Here is a 16,549-nt window from a genome sequence, read left to right as displayed (position 1 = left end):
TTTGGGAAGTTTTAGAATGACAAAAGCTGTACATGCAGCATTGATTGACCTGCTCTGGTGGTTTCTGTTAGCTCCATGTATTAACACCATGTTGTGTAAGGCAGCAAAACATCTTTTTTTGTTTTGGTGATGGGTGAAAAGAGTATAGAAAGGGACTGTGCATAAATTCCATGGTCATGTATCTTCCACGAGGGCTGTAGGAGAAGGGTAGAAGTGTAAACCAAAGTTTTAGAAAAGTATATAACTAGTAGTTTAACAATAAATCAGGGTTTTTTTTAACTAAGTTGGCTGAAAATGAGGGATACCTAGGGTTTTAAACAAGGATACAGACTTTACTAAACAGATAGACAGAGCTACCTAATCTATCAGTGAACATGCAGCAAAGTGAAGACTGCTTTTCAGTATATTGAAGTAATAGTTGAATATTACTGACCAATTGAAGAACACAGATCAGGTCTGTCTTTTGCAGTTGATAGTTATTTAAAAGGCCAATCTTAGATCAAGTTGGGTTGGAATTGCCTAAGTCTTGTTTTGAGGGACTCTGTAAAATTAAGGAGGGGAATATGCTGGTAGAGACAGCACATACCATCTCTTTGGTGCACACTTTACATGACAGAGGTCCTGTTGAAGCTAACCATAGCCTAATACAATAGAGAGGCCCAAGTTTGGGAGTATCTAGGTTCAACTGATGTGGTAATTATTAGGGCAGTCAGTTAATCACAGTTAACTCATGCGATTAACTCAAAAAAATTAATCATGATTAGTCACACTTATTACAATAGAATACCAATTGAAATTAATTAAATATTTGTGGATTTTTTCTACATTTTCAACATTGATTTCAGTTACAACACAGAATAAAAAGTGCACAGTGCTCACTTTATATTATTATTTTTTATTACAAATATATGCCCTGTAAAAACGATAAACAAAAGAAATAGTATTTTTCTATTCACCTCATACAGGTATGGAAGTGCAATCTCTTTATCATAGAAGTGTAACTTATAAATGCAGATTTTTTCTGGTTACATAACTGCCCTCAAAAACAAAACTTTAGAGCCTACAAGTCCACTCAGTGCTACTTCTTGTTCAGCCAATCACTAAGACAAACAAGTTTGTTTACATTGACAGGTGATACTGCTGCCTCTTTCTAATTTACAGTGTCACTTGAAAGTGAGAACAGATATTTGCATGGCACTTTTGTAGCCAGTGTTGCAAGGTATTTACGTGCCAGATATGCTAAACATTTGTATGCCCCTTCATGCTTCGGCCACCATTCCAGAGAACATACTTCTAGGCTGATGATGCTCATTAAAAAAATAATGCACCAATTAAATTTGTGACTGTACTCCTTTGAGGGAGAATTGTATGTCTCCTGCTCTGTTTTACCTGCATTCTGCATATATTTGATGATATAGCAGTCTCAGATGATGACCCAGCACATGTTCGTTTTAAGAACACTTTTACAGCAGATTTGACAAAACGCAAAGAAGGTACCGATGTGAGATTTTTAAAAATAGCTACAGCACTAGAGGTTTAAGAATCTGAAGTGCCTTCCAAAATCTGAGAGGGATGAGGTGTGGAGCATGCTTTTAGAAGTCTTAAAAGAGCAACACTCTGATTCAGAAACTACAGAACCCAAACCACCAAAAAAGGAAAATCAACCTTCTATTGGGGTTATCTGACTCAAATGATGAAAATGAAAATGCATCAGTCTGCACTGTTTTGGATCATTATCAAGCAGAACCCATCATCAGCCTGGACACATGTCCTCTGGAATGATGATTGCAACATGAAGGGACATACAAATCTTTAGCGCATCTGGCAAGTAAATATCTTGCAACACCAACTGCAACAGTGCCATGCAAATCCCTGTTCTCACTATCAGGTGACATTGTAAACAAGACGCAGGCAGCATTATTTCCTGTAAATGTAAACAAACTTGTTTGTCTGATTGGCTGACCAAGAAGTAGGACTGCGTGGACTTGTAGGCGCTAACGTTTTACATTGTTTTATTTTTGAATGAAGGTTTTTTTGTACATAATTTTACATTTGTAAGTTCAACTTTCATGGTAAAGAGATTGCACTATAGTGCTTGTATGAGGTGAATTGAAAAATACAATTTTTTTGTTTTTTATGGTGCAAATATTTGTAATCAAAAATAAATATAGACTGAACACTGTACACTTTGTATTCTGTGTTGTAATTGAAATCAATATATTTGAAAATGTAGAAAACACCTAAAAATATTTAAAATAAATGGTATTCTATTGTTGTTAACAGTGCGATTAATCATGATTAATTTGTTTAATCGCTTGACAGCTCTAGTAATTATATTTGAGTTATCAGGATAATAATAAAATGATGCCTTTGACTTTGAGTGAACGTGTAAATGCCTTGTTTATTATAATGTAAGAAATGTACTGCAGGAAAATGGACAGTAATTACACAGTTGGAGAGACTGCACATGGAATTAATTCTGTTTTAAATCTAATCATGACAAAAGGACAGCAAAAGCCATTGTAAAGGCACAAGACACAATCAAAAAGGCTTTTAAAACAACCTGATGAGGATGAAAACTAGGTAATGGTATTAGAAAAGTAAATAGACAGACTAAGTTGAAAGCACAATTAGAGCAAAATAAATTCCGATCTCAAATTGCAAAAGACAGTTTGACTAACAATAAAGGATTCTTAAAATATCTTTCCAGAGACAATAAAGAAAAATGGGTAATCTCTAAAAAGGGAAACTAGATCAGAAATATGTGGCAGGTTTGTTTTAACTCCTTCTGCATGTACCAGTCAGGAAACTGATGGGAGTCCGCTGATGAGGAGATCCTGTTGCATCAGATAGTAGGGAAGAAGTTAGTACAGTTCACGGTGGAAATATTTTTGAAAAAAATCCTTTTTTTCTATGTAAATTATGAAATGCAGGTAACTTCTACAAATCTTTAAAAAAAATATAAAACTCTGACTGAAATTAGTTACAGTTTCACTAACTGACAGTCGATGTGTGTGTGTTTTTAATACTAAGTTAAAATATATGGATTAGGAAACTTTACTGCATCTGTTAGAGAAACTAGTAAGAACATCTGGGTGTAAAGTGCCTGGAGGTCTGTTATGCTTAATGAATTGTTGGAATTCATCAATTGTTGTTTATATGGCAGACTGCACAATTGATTATGACTAGTAGCACCCCAAGTGTGTTAAGTGCTTTCCAAATACAGCGGAAGATGCAGCCTCTGTCTCAAAGATTATACAGGCTAAAATGCAGGATATACTTTGATACCTAGATATTCAAAAAGCATTCAGTAAAGTACTACACTAATTGCCTAGCAGAAAGTTCTGGTATGTGGATAAACTAACTTTCCTTGGATAAGAAACTGGCTTGGAAGACATTAACTGACTGGACCAAGAATCATTTTGGTCATGCCAGGAGCTCTTCCTTTCTTAATGGGTCATAAAATATCAGTTTGTCATTTCAGAATTGACACATTCACCCCACGGATCAAGTGGAAGATTTAGTAGGGGTCCCACAGGAACTATAAATCTCTGTGAACCACCATCAAGTATTAGCTTCTCCTGGGTTTCTTCAAATTTAAAAAATCCAGTTAGGTTATTAACAGACCATCAGAAGTCACTGCATAGACTTTCTGCTGCCAGTGGAAAAATCCAAGTGAGTGATTTCCAGTCACTCTGAGTGTGACCCAACTGAGTTATTGAAGTCAGTGGAAAGACTCCCATTGGTTTCAGTAGGTTCAGGATCAGGCCCGCCAGTAGGATTTTGTCTTCCTTGGTATGGTGTCCTAGGAAAAGTTTTTATTTGTTTTTAAGCAGCAACACAGTACATGAATTAAAAATATAGCAAAATAAGGCTGCAGGCAGATTGAAATGGATATGGATCTTGTATAGGTCAAAAGGTGGAAAGTTCCATCTAATCTAAAAACATGGTACAATGGCTCAAAATACAAAATATTGTATATTTTCGATGGAATGCCCATAGGCATTGAAAGGTTATTGAAGAACAATCTCTGACACCAAGAGTCAACATCTGACAGACAAGGTAGTAGGCTACATAGAATACAATATAACCCTGAGAAATGGCATTTGTTGCTGTGCAAAGCACTGTTTAGATTGCTATGTTAGTATTGTGTTAGCTTTAATCTCTTTCATAGAAGAGGTGATTTTTAGATCTGTAGTGCGTGCACTCTCTGAAGGGTAACCACAGTCATTCCAGGCTTTTAAAAAAAAAAAAACTTACTGTGATGAAATAGTTAAAGGGGTGAATTGAGCTTTAAGGTCACCCAATAGGTATGTTCATAATTGTGAAGGGATTTTATAGTCAAACTGGTCTCACAGGGAAGGGTTCCAAAGAGGGAAAGGCGGACTGTACGCTGTTCCCTAATGTCCAAATTCAATCAAGCTTTGCACACGCACATTTGCATCTGCAAAAAACAGAATTTGTGTGCACAAAGGGTGTTTGCTGTTTTGCAGCCACATGCTGAGTCTAGACAGCTTCCACTAGGAAACTGAGCTCATGATATAATCTGCCTTTGATATTAAATAGTTAAATTCATATAGGAGCCAGACATTTGATGAGCTGAATTCCCTCAACTTCCATTGATTATACAGGAGGGCCCTCAGCATCTGAGGGCATCTGGCCCTTGAGGTGCAGTGGCACAGAAAGCAGTGGGGGTGAGAGAACCAAGAGGTCCGTGAGTCTGTGAAGCTAGTCCTTGCATTAAGAAATTAGTTTATTTTGTTTCTTCTGTACCTTTACTGATCACTAGTGGTGGATTTGAACAGTATTTAATGATTGATTTAATCCCTAACCCTCTGCTTTTCTCATCCTTCCCCTTCTCCTGCGTGTGTCTGTCTGTATGTGCGTGCTTTTTGTTTTCCTTTGTTGGTGGCTTGTTTTTTCCTTTCCTTACGTTGTGATGCTGTTCACGCTGCAGAATTCGTCCAGCTCTGCCTCTTCAGAAGCTTCTGAAACCTGCCAGTCAGTGAGCGAGTGCAGTTCCCCCACCTCAGTCAGCTCAGGCTCCACCATGGGGGCTTGGGCCTCCACAGATAAGGTGAAAAATTTCATCTCAGACATACAAATCTTCTAGCTCATTAGCCAAGCCCAGACATTAAATAACAGCATGCATGGGACATGGAGCTAAGACCCTTCCCTGTGAAGATGAGAAAAGGAACTGTTACACGCTCTCTTAACAAATGAATACATGAATAAACTACAGTGAAACTTGTCTAAACTGCCACTCGGGGGACCTACAAATTGGTGGTTTAAGAGGTGGTTTTCTAACAAAGGTGCAGCCAAACTATACACTCTGTGTTTGGGGGCACTGTGGGAAGTTGTCTACAGAGAGTAGTTGCCTAATATGAGTGGCCTCTTGTTCAGGTTTCACTGTCCATGTTTTTTCTCCAAATGATGCATTATGCATTAAGCTCTGAGAAACCCAGGTATGCAAAAAAGCCACCACAGTAGAATAAATTTTGGATAAACCCTAAATCTTGGGGAGCCAGTGATATCAGTATCCATTCTCATCCAGCCATTTTTTTTTCCTTCCCTGGTCATTATGCTGCTGGTACATGTCATTTTCGGAGGCTGCACACTTTCCTTTCTCCATTTTATTGCATATGATAAAGCTGACATGAATGTTTTCAGCTTTGGAAATGTTTAGTTTCCATGTCCAGAGCTGCATCATCAATAAATTGTTGAGTCTCTTTTTTTAAAATACGATCTCCAGGAGAGACCAGGCAAAGCTGCTTAGCCCAAAGAAAATGATTTCTGGATTGTCCTCTGAAATTTGTTAATTCAAATAACAATTTTCAAGCAGGCACACTTCAGGATCAAATATTAGATCTGTTTTTTAATTAGTTGTTAATTTGTAGCAGTTCTCAGGTTTTTTGCTTTAAAATTAAGATACTTTCTGCCCAGAGCACATCAGTCACCGTATATTTCCATACTCATCTTGTTTATATTAATTTATTTTTTGTTTGTTTTGTTTTGTTTCCAGTTGTCTAATGGGTTTTATCACTGTAGTTTGTCAAGTGACCCATACCTAGCTTCAGTTGGTGCAGGTCCTTTCCCTCATTTCCCGCCTGTCTCCCGCGCATGGACTCGGGCTTCCTCAACCCTCCTTCCAGACCGCGGTCATTATTACACCATTGGGCCAGGCATGTTATCATCATCTAAGATCCCTAGCTGGAAGGTTTGTGTTTCTTTTTTTGCAGCAATGCTCTCCTCTCCATGCCTTTCGATACTCACTGCAGTCCTTGCCTTTCAGATCCCGCTTAATTACCAGTTGATTTGCTCTGTTTAGTACCCATTCTAAAGTGGACTTTACATGCCGAATATTTACCACAATCCAATTATAAATGTACAAAGAACTAAATCAGTATTTCCGCATGACCATGAACAGTCTAACGTTTGTAAAATACTTACCTTTAAAAATAGACAGGGTTGGCCTTAGAAAAAGGGGGAGGTTGTTCCTTTGTGGGCATTCTGGGTTCTGTTCAGCAGGTGGTAGGACTCCCACAAGTTGCTTAGCACCCCACCAAACTTATGCTCGAAGAGACAAATGTAGGGTTGGCATCTAGTTCACTTAGTGGATGTTTTTTTTAATTGATTAACAATGTGCATGTGTTGCTTTAGCTATTGTAATGAACTACTAGAGAATACCCCTGTCTTTTAGTGGATGGAATCAGAACTGTTCATTGTGTCATAAGCCCAATACTGCCCAGAGCTTTCAGAGATTCTCATTTAGCTCAATGGGAGGAATAGACCTGTGTTTTTGGACAAGGAGAATCTGAGTTCTGTCCCCTTGAAGCTCCAAGGAGCCATGGTGTGCATCATGCAGACAGCTGTGAAGTTCTTGGGTGGCTATAGATTTGTTACAAGATTTCAGCTTTTTTAAATGGGACTTTTTATAAATTAAATTGAGACTTTGGGATACTTATTGCAGCTGTAGAATGCTACATACAGGCTTCCAGTTCTACCCCACCCTCTGAAACTTAATCTGTAGAGCTACCTTTCTCTGAAATCCCTATATGGAGGATGGTAATTACCACCTCTGGGCTTGGGTATCTTCTGTGAGCCCTCTGTTGACTTGAAGAGGGTAGAGAAGAGGCTGATTAGCAGCCAGGCTGCTACAAGAAATAGGCCATGTAGTCTTAAAGTTATGGCAGTTTGCTTATGAAAAAGAATAGAGAAAGGACTTCATGTACAGATTAGAGAAGAACTCTTTACAATTAATTGAGCATTAACATTTGGTAAGTAGCACCTCTGGATCTGATCAACAGTGAATTTGTAGTCCCACCAAATTTCTCTGCTGAACACTTTTCCTAGTGCATGCTCCATAGTTTCTATGTATCCACAGAATTTTCACTGCTTAATAGAGCCATAAGTGCATATATTCCAATAGCTTGAAAGGTTGCCTCCTTAGTGGATTCAGCATCACCAGTATGCAAAGTGAAGTTAGCCCTCCTCAATATAGCTCTTAACTAAAACCTAGACTTCCGCTAATAAGTAGCTTTAAAAGAAAATACTCAGAATAAATGTACGCTTTTAATGGGGTATTTAGATCTGTTTCAGACCAGATTTTGAGAACATGGCAGCCATAATGTGATGTGTGCAGTTTCTGCTATTGCACATGCAGGTGAATTTTTAGATGGCTAACTGACCATTTGCACGTGCATTGCAATTGCTCACTTGTGGTAATGACATAAATTTTGCCTCTGTACTTCTGAAAATTTAGGCTTTAAATGCAACTGAGTTTTACCTGGAGAGAATTGAGGTATTTTAGGTACCTTGTTTAAAGGAAGATTAGAAGAGATGAGTCTGTATCATGAACTTTTTTATAAATATGAGAATTAAGAATTTTATTTCACTTTTTTCAATATTGCGCCCACATTTGATACCTAATCTGCTGCTATGTTGGTATTGTTCTGTAATAGGAATGGTTGTATTTCCACATAGACCGTATGTTTGCTAATGGAAACGTTTCCTTAGGATTGGGCTAAACCAGGTCCGTATGATCAGCCTATGGTGAACACCTTGCAACGCCGCAAAGAGAAACGTGAACCAGACCCTAATGGAGGAGCCCCAAGTGGACCATCTGTGCCCACTGAGGAGGCCCAGAGACCTCGGAGTATGACTGTGTCAGCTACCACAAGGGTGATGCTCTAATTTTCACTAAGGAGCTCAGTGCAGAGGGGATGTATTTGTTAGCTCTTGCAAACATTTTAGTTCAAGTGCTTTCTGTGGGCACAACTCTTTTTATAAAGACAGAATGGTTAAGGCATGGGCATAATCTTTGGAATTCATAAATATGCCTCAACGGAGGATACTCTGTTCAGTGTGGCACTTGTGGAACTATGATGTAAGAAGAAACACCTATTTCTCTCTCTCTCTTTTTTTTTTTTTAAAATGGTGAATATTTAGAAATAATCCTACTGGGTTGTGGGTGACTCAGGTTGAGGTGGGAAAGGATACAACAGTGACAGGACCAAACTTGGTGCAGTTTCGGAAGTATTGTCCCAATGGAATCAGACGTAAATGTAATGAGCTGCTTTCCTGTGTGTAACTAGCAGGGAGAGGAGATAGAAGCATGTGAGGAGCTAGCTCTAGCTCTGACAAGAGGTCTGCAGCTGGACACCCAGAGAAGCAGCAGAGATTCCTTGCAGTGCTCCAGTGGCTACAGCACTCAGACTACCACACCGTGCTGTTCGGAGGACACTATCCCATCACAAGGTATACAGATCTAAGTTGCTGCACTTCTTGACCATTCCAGACGAAGACCATCACAGCCCCTAACTTCTCACTACTAATGGATTTGAAGTCAGGAAATGTTGCTCTCTTCTGGTTAGTGATAGGAGAAGAGCAAAGCGAACGTTACCATGCTGATGGCTTGTTCAGGCTTAAGTGTGAGCAGTATATTAACAGATTTCATCTTGTAAGCTTTTGAGCCTGTTCTCCCTTAAACAGCAAATAAGGGCAAAATTCACTCTGGTGGAGTGGTGCCTACACTAACTAAAGACTTATCGGAGGTTAGAGGAACTGTATAGGGGAGAATTTCATCTTAAGCATCGTACCATTTTTATAGTAAAGCTGATTGATCTTTTACAGGTTTTATTTAATAATGTTCTGCATGATTTGTCTCACTGACTATGTAGCCTTTTGGGTGGTCCTGTATTGTCCAATGGCAAATCCATGAACTTTGCTCAGTAGCTGTCTAGTTCCCGTTTCTTCGTTCTGTGAGCTTTTTTTTGAACATAGGTGGGAATTGTAGTAACTTTAATTGAAAAATAGATTTGCTGAAAGTTTATTTGGGAATACCTGACAAATTGCATTCAGGATTTATTTTTAATTCAGCTTCAGAAGAGGCAACCCAGCTAAGGGGGTGTGAGCTGGATTCTATTTTTTGTGCACCTCTAAAATTGTTTACTAATTTTGAATCCGTTACACCTGTGTAAGTCCATTAAAGGTAATACGGGTTGGGTAGTTAAAACTGAAGATCTAATTTGGCATAACCTCTGACTTCTAGTGTGTGAGAAGGAGGCTTAACACTCAGAACTCAGGCTGAGTTTGAAGGGCTGGCCATTAGCAAATATTTTTACTCATAAGTTGATCATATCTGATGCAGAAATCATTGAGACACAGCAAATGTGCACCTCTACAATGCAATTTTTAGAACTGCCTTTTAGACCAGGGCTGCGCTTCCATCATCGATGAATTCAAAATATTGGGACATGGCTAACAGGACAGAGTAGTCAGTGGTTTTAAAAGTTGGGTTCTTTACTGTTGACACCCAAATTTCTTAGACACCTGAGTAAGTGATCTGAGCACCCATAATTCTCATTAACTTCAATGAGAGAGGTAAATGCTTATCACCTCTAAAATCAGGCTACTTAGGTGCTTAACTTTAGACACCTAGCTTTGAAAATTGTGGCCGTGGTCTCTTGTTCATCTTTTGGGTGCATGCACATGCTGTTAAAGTGTGTCTTTTGCAAATATTAATAGATACTGACTTCAAACTTAGTACTGTTATACACTTATTTTAGACTCACTAACCTGATACAGCTGTTTGCTCCAGCTTGTTTCTTACAGTATCCTTTGGTGTCAGTTTCAGATTATGATTATTTCTCTGTGAGTGCTGATCAGGAGACAGAACAACAAGAATTTGACAAATCCTCAACCATTCCAAGAAACAGTGACATCAGCCAGTCCTACCGCAGAATGTTTCAGGCCAAGCGTCCTGCCTCTACTGCAGGCCTGCCAACGACGCTTGGACCTGTAATAGTTACACCCGGTGTAGCAACCATCAGACGGACCCCTTCCACCAAACCTTCAGTCAGACGAGGTACCATAGGGGGGGGCCCTATTCCAATCAAAACTCCAGTAATTCCTGTCAAAACCCCAACTGTACCAGATGTACTAGGGGGACTGCCGGGCATTCTAGGTGGAGCAGAAGAATGTGCTGAGCAGAGTCCTGAGTCTGAATCAGCAGGCGACAGTGGGCAAGGAGTCACCAGTCTGCCCTCTTCCTTGTGGAGCGGGCAAGCATCTGTCAACCCTCCACCACCAAGCCAGAAGCTGAATACCCCAGACGAGCAGAGACAAGCAGTCCCTGAAAGCGAGGGAGAAGAAAGGGATAGCTCAAGCAGCCTTGCACCCCCAAAATGTGACCCAGGAGACCTGAGCCCTGGAGATGCCCCACAAGGCGAAGACATGCTGAACGCCATTCGCCGTGGTGTCAAACTGAAGAAAACTACCACAAATGATCGCTCGGCACCTCGTATTTTGTAGACAGGAGAGTGCTGCCAGAGTTCTAGTCACTGAGAATGAACTGTGATGGAACTTTGTCTCTATCCATTCCAATCTATAATCAAAAGCTTTTGTAGGAAACTCAGTAATAGACCGTTTTGAAGGTACTATAAAGGGGAAAAAAAAATAAAAGCGCATAGTAACAGGCATTTTCACGAGTGTTTTAATTTGTAAATATCAATGATTTTTTTCTGCACATTTTTGATCTAAGACCCCCTTTTAATTTTTTCTGAAGGTGCCAAATCCCATTTAACTTTTGTATAACTCTTTGTAAAGTTTTAAATACGCAAGAGGAAAAAAAGTTAAATAGTTAACTTTGGCAAGGAGATTTACTGCATTTGGCTTTTTTGCAGGTTTTTGTAGAGCACCTTGTAATAGTGAGGTTTAAAAGAAATGATACTTTTGTGTATAAATGAACCAGTAAGGAATAGATACTCATTTAAGTATAATGATTTTGTTTGTTTGTTTGTTTGAAAAGCAGGAATAACAATTGATAATAAAAGCAATATAATGCAAGAAAGAAACCTGCAATTGGTAGAGTATTGGGGGATAATTGGGGGAGGGAAATGCCATCAAAATAGCAGATGCTGTTGCACAAGAGTAGTCTAGTAGGATTAAGTGCTAGTAGCTTCACAGTAAGTGCACCCGAATAAGCCATATTGGATTGCGTTGTTTGTTTCTGTAGCGTGTTTAAAGACTTTAGTGTCCCCCCCTCCACATTTCTTCTAGACTGCACAGTAAGAACGTTCAGTCATATGCATGCCACCAGAACTGTGTAGGCTTCAATGTCCTCCATTACTTTCTATTCCACTCATCCTTTCATCGAATACAAACAAGTTCAAGAGACTTAAGGAAATTACAAATGTGAAAACGTTTTAAAAATGATAGCAGGGAGTTCTTAGATATATCAAAATGCCTTTTAGTGACTGAGCCCAGCAGGCTGGGCACCCTGAAAAGCCCAAATATTTTGAGAAAACACTTAATGATTTGACGGCAGTCACCAGCTTAAGATCTAATAAATTGCAAATATATTTCATTTCCAGTTCAGGGGCTTGTTTTTCTTACCATCTTTTAAATGACAGTTGATTGGCTTTTACTAAATCCTGAAAAATGGGTGAAATATTTGTATTTAATGTCACTTCTCCGAGACTGACCACTCTGTTCCCTTTTTTGTATTCTAGGTAATGTATTTTTGGAATGTTATTGATAGAATTATAGATGAGATGGATTTTTTCTTAAAGTAAAATTAAGTTATGACTGCAGTACCCATCTCCTGAAGCCAACAGAAATGTGCAGAACTTGGACTGCCGCAAGTGTTCTGTTCAAACAGTCCAAAAGAGCACAACTGCCTATCTTCATCAACCCCAAAAGTGAGATAGGTACCAGGCTTGTACATTTTTGACTGTTAAAATACACCAAAAAATGTAAGGGGGTAGTTTCCACCAAACACTGCAGATTTCTGTTGGCTTTTGTCTTGCCTACATAACCTCTTATGCTTTAATACATAACTGCATTGGACGTGAGACTTCTTGTAACTGAATAGTCACTCTGTTCTATATAATATTTACACTGCTATGGTTGCTTAACATTTTTATATTACGGCTTTAAAGCAAAAAGGCATGATTCTTAGAATATATGAAACCTTCCTTTCTTTGAAAAACAAGCTCCTTATTACCGAATATAATAAACAGTAGTGCCTGTGGTGGAGCCCACCAATCTTGATAAAGTAGCTGATGAATTGTGCAAATGATGCTTTGAGATGGTTTTTGCTTAAACAAAAAACTGTTAGGTAATAATCTCAGTAGTTAAAAGTGTTATTTAAACCTTTGAAATAAATGGATGTAACTGTACCAAAGTACAGCTTTTCAATTGTTTAGTTCTTAAACGTAAGTATAATCTCGGTAAATGTAATATAAAATGTTGCCAAATTCAATGTAGAAAGAATGTGACAAAACACTTTGGATAGTTCTATTGTTTGTGTTTTTGCATATTGTAAAAGCAGTGTCACAGCTAAAAAATAAAAAGTTTCTAATGGTAAATTATTGTGGTTTAGTTGCTAGTTTGTACTGAGAGTTGACCTCTCCTTGTGCAGTTTTTTGTTCTAAACTGGTATAAATAATTGCTGTAACTGTGGGTCTCCCTTCTACATTGTAATGATTGCTTCCGCCTACATTATAAATAAAGAACTGATGGAAAATGCGTGTTTTTCCATTCTTAAAAAAGACTCAGTCCTTTCAGAGCTTTGGATATAGATGTTTTCCTTTGTCTAATTCCTTTAAAATATATATATAAAACACAGAACATGCAAATCATCCCTGAACTCCAAGCATCTGAATCATGCATGTAGGTAAACAGAAGCTTCAATAAGGAATCTTGGAGATTATATTTTTGTTCAGTTGTTTTTTCCTGGGGTGTTTGGAGAGGTGGCCTGAGGTTAGAGGAGAAAGATACATTGTAGAGCACCCTAAAGATAAAATGTCCTTAATGCCAAACAATTATATTTCCCTGCCCAGCCCGCACTATTACTTGTAGAGTTCTTTATTTCCTGGCCAATACTGTGCTTTCAGTATATCTGTTTTCCTTGTGGACTGGTTCTTCTTTTGCCTTAGGACGAAGATTTCTGCTGTTGATGCTGCTTGTGTTCTAATAAATATATTAGTCAGTATCAAGCATAACTAAGTATAAGCATATCTCTGACTGGTGTCTACTCTCAGTTCTGCTGCCTGTCCTAAAGACAAAGGTAGGATGGGAAGGAATTGTTTTAAAAGTACCATGCAGTGTCCTAATTTACTTGCTGCTGAAACAGATACATGAAAACTTAATGAAAATTCACGTCCTAAAGACATGAAAGGGAAACTCAAGGTGGTTGAGCTAAATATATTTTGTGCCTTTAAAAACAGTATATGTACATACCCGTTGCACTGCCTACTGCCATCATTTATTTCATGCATGCACGGTGCTGCTAGGCAAACCTATATAACCTCGAGGCACTTTCCTAATGGTTCTCCAGTGTGTCTGTCAGCTTTGACCCTGTGTGCAAACATTTGAAAGACGTATTCTCCTAGAGAACATCAGACATCAGATCTGATGGCCACTGAAGTCAATGGAAAGATTCTCACTGGTTTCTTTAATGCTAGTTGTAAATATGGAGACTTCAGACAAGTGGAACAAAAAGAGTATTTTGATTTATTTGTCCCCAAAAGGTCACAATAAGGCAACAACTTGGTTCTGTTTAATTTACACTGGAGTTAGGAGTTGAGTCGACAAACAGCACAAGAATCATGGGAGGTTTAAAAAAAAGTGGCTTGAGGCTATTTTAAAGAAAAAAAATCCCACAATTCTCTGTAATTAGTTGCTAAAACAAAGGAGCTGTTGGAACTTGTTTATGGAAAACATCTCAAACTATCCTGATTTTTGGGTGGCTTTTTTAGATTACAAGTTTAATTGATAAAGGCAGTAGTGCTGATGTAATATATTTAAGACTTCTGTAAGACATTTGAGTTGGTACCACACGACACTGATTTAAGAAGTTGAAATAATGCAAAATCAACATGGTACAAATGGCTTAAAAACAGATCTTAAAATGTAACTATAAATGGGAAATCATCGAGCAGGTATGTTTCTATTGGGGTTGTGCAGGGACTGGTTCCTGGACCTATGATATTCAACATTTTTATCAATGGCCTGGAAAAGTCATCACTGATGAAGTATGTGGATGACACCTAGCTTAGGGTGGTGGTAAATAAGATGATGAAGTGATCTGAAATGTTTGATATGCTAGGCACAAGCAAACATGTTTTTAATACCAGCTAATGTAAATGTATAAGTCTAGGATCAAAGAATATAGGCCATTCTTATAGGATAGGGGGACTCTTGAAAGGACTTTGTGCTTCTGGTGGCTAATCAGGTGAACTTTAGTTCCCAGTGCAAACCTGGTGGCCAAAAGGGCTAATGCAATCCTTGGATGTGTAAACCGGCATCTCATGTAGCTTAAATAGGGAGATTACCTCTGTAGTTAGCACTAGCAGAACTGCTATTGCAGTACTGTACCCAGTTGTGCATCCACAATTCAAAAGGGATGTTGATAAACTGGAATTCAGAGAAAGCCATGAGAATGATCAAAGGATTGGAAAACATACCATATGGTGATAGCTTCCAGGAGTGCAATCTGTGTAGTTTACCAGATTAAGGAGTGACTTTATTATTATGTAAATACTAACATAGGGAACAGAAATTTGATAATAGAAGGCTTTTCAGTTTATCAGAAAAAGGTGTAACATGATCCAATGGGTAGAAATTGAAGCTAAACAGATTGTCTAGTAACCAAAGACATTTTTTAATAAATCACTGAAAACTTACCAAGGGTCATGGTGGAGTCTCCATCACTGGCCATTTTTAAATAAGGATTGGATATTTTTTCTAAAAGATCTGTTCTAATTTGAATAGGAATAAATTTGTGTGAGTCCTATGGCCTATGTTATGCAGGAGTCGGATTAGATAATCACAATGGTCCTTTCTGACCCTGGAATGTATGATTTTGGAATGGCTAACTTCCAAAATTTTGCTGCAATTATTAGAGCTGCTGTGCTACAACAAACCTAGCTCTGGCAGAGTGGTTTACAAATGCGAGTAAAGGAAGCTTAGATGGGACTCCTGTTATGAATAAATCATCTCTACAACAGCCCTGTCAGTGAGAGCCACCTCCTCCCTCAGCCCAAGACATAGCAGAGAACTGCACCAGAGGCTAAAGGGAAAGAGGAACATCCTGTATCTGTGCAGAACAGTTCTGTGCTAAAGATCAGGGGTCATATGTAAGAGAGTTGTGCTCACATTGGAGAGGAATGCTGGCACAGACCACCTACTGGAGGGAGAAGGCCCTGTTCTGTCGAAGATCAGTAATCTTCAGGAGGGTTTGCCACAGAAAAGCTAAAATGTATATGAATTTCAAAGGCAGATAAGTCAATCTTAGTTAAGCAGTGCTACTGTATTCAAGTCTAAGGGAGGCATCGTGGCCCAGTGGATAAACCTGGTGCTGTAGTCAGGAGCCCCAGCTTCAGGAGAAAGGCATAACCCAGTCAACAGCTGGAAGTTAGTCACATACATTCATATTATAAATGCCACTTTTTAATCAATGAGGGTGATTAACCATTGGCACAAACTATTAAAGCAAGTGGTGGATCTTCCATCTCTTGAAATCTTCAAGCCTGGAAGCCTTTCTGGAAAATATGCTTTAGTCAAACAAGTATAGGACTCAGTAGTGGGATAACTGGAGGCTATTCTGTGGCCTGTGATAGAGGAGATTGGACAAGATGGTCCTGTCTAGCCTTAAAAAATCTATGACTGTCAGACTCTGGAGATTAGAGAAAGAAAGTGGGGTAATATCTTGAGGCACACAATTATATTGCATGCAAAGACTGGAGATGACATGTCAGTTCATTGGTAAAGTACAACATGAAGAGTTAAATTACTTGGACTATTTCCCCACATGAGTTTGTTGCTCTTACACAAGCTTCATTTTTGTGAGCTTAAATAGAACTATGATATGGTGACTAGCCTCCAGTGTAAAAAGAGAATAAAGTAGCAATCAGCTTTATTCTCCTCTCTCCAATCTTGTGCACCCTGGGTAGAACTCACACCCCTCACTTCTCCCCTGCCAACACCAGCCTAGCTGAGAAGAGGGGCTATACTAGAAGCTACTGTTCTCTAAAGGTGGCACTGC

The 16,549-nt window shown here is 38.8% G+C and overlaps 1 protein-coding gene across 13 annotated transcripts in view; it reads left to right on the top strand.

Annotated features, from left to right (window-relative positions):
* Nucleotides 1-13,016, top strand: part of MTSS1 (MTSS I-BAR domain containing 1) — a 170,779-nt gene extending 157,763 nt beyond the window's left edge. For 5 of the 13 annotated variants that reach the window (XM_030553800.1, XM_030553801.1, XM_030553797.1 and 2 more), the window contains 5 exons: nt 4,958-5,077; nt 6,023-6,217; nt 8,017-8,181; nt 8,595-8,757; nt 10,130-13,016. In XM_030553800.1, the coding sequence (XP_030409660.1) occupies nt 4,958-5,077; nt 6,023-6,217; nt 8,017-8,181; nt 8,595-8,757; nt 10,130-10,812 (1,326 nt within the window). In that variant the 3' untranslated portion in view covers nt 10,813-13,016. The remainder of the gene's footprint in view (nt 1-4,957; nt 5,078-6,022; nt 6,218-8,016; nt 8,182-8,594; nt 8,758-10,129) is intronic. The other 8 variants (XM_030553803.1, XM_030553802.1, XM_030553806.1 and 5 more) reach the window with 5 other exon arrangements.
* The last annotated feature ends 3,533 nt before the right edge of the window (nt 13,017-16,549 follow it).

This window comes from Gopherus evgoodei, chromosome 2 (genome assembly GCF_007399415.2).
Source record: "Gopherus evgoodei ecotype Sinaloan lineage chromosome 2, rGopEvg1_v1.p, whole genome shotgun sequence".
NCBI classification, from domain to species: domain Eukaryota; kingdom Metazoa; phylum Chordata; order Testudines; family Testudinidae; genus Gopherus; species Gopherus evgoodei.
The sequence above is the reverse complement of the archived record's forward strand: the minus strand, read 5'-3'. Positions and strand labels throughout refer to the sequence as shown.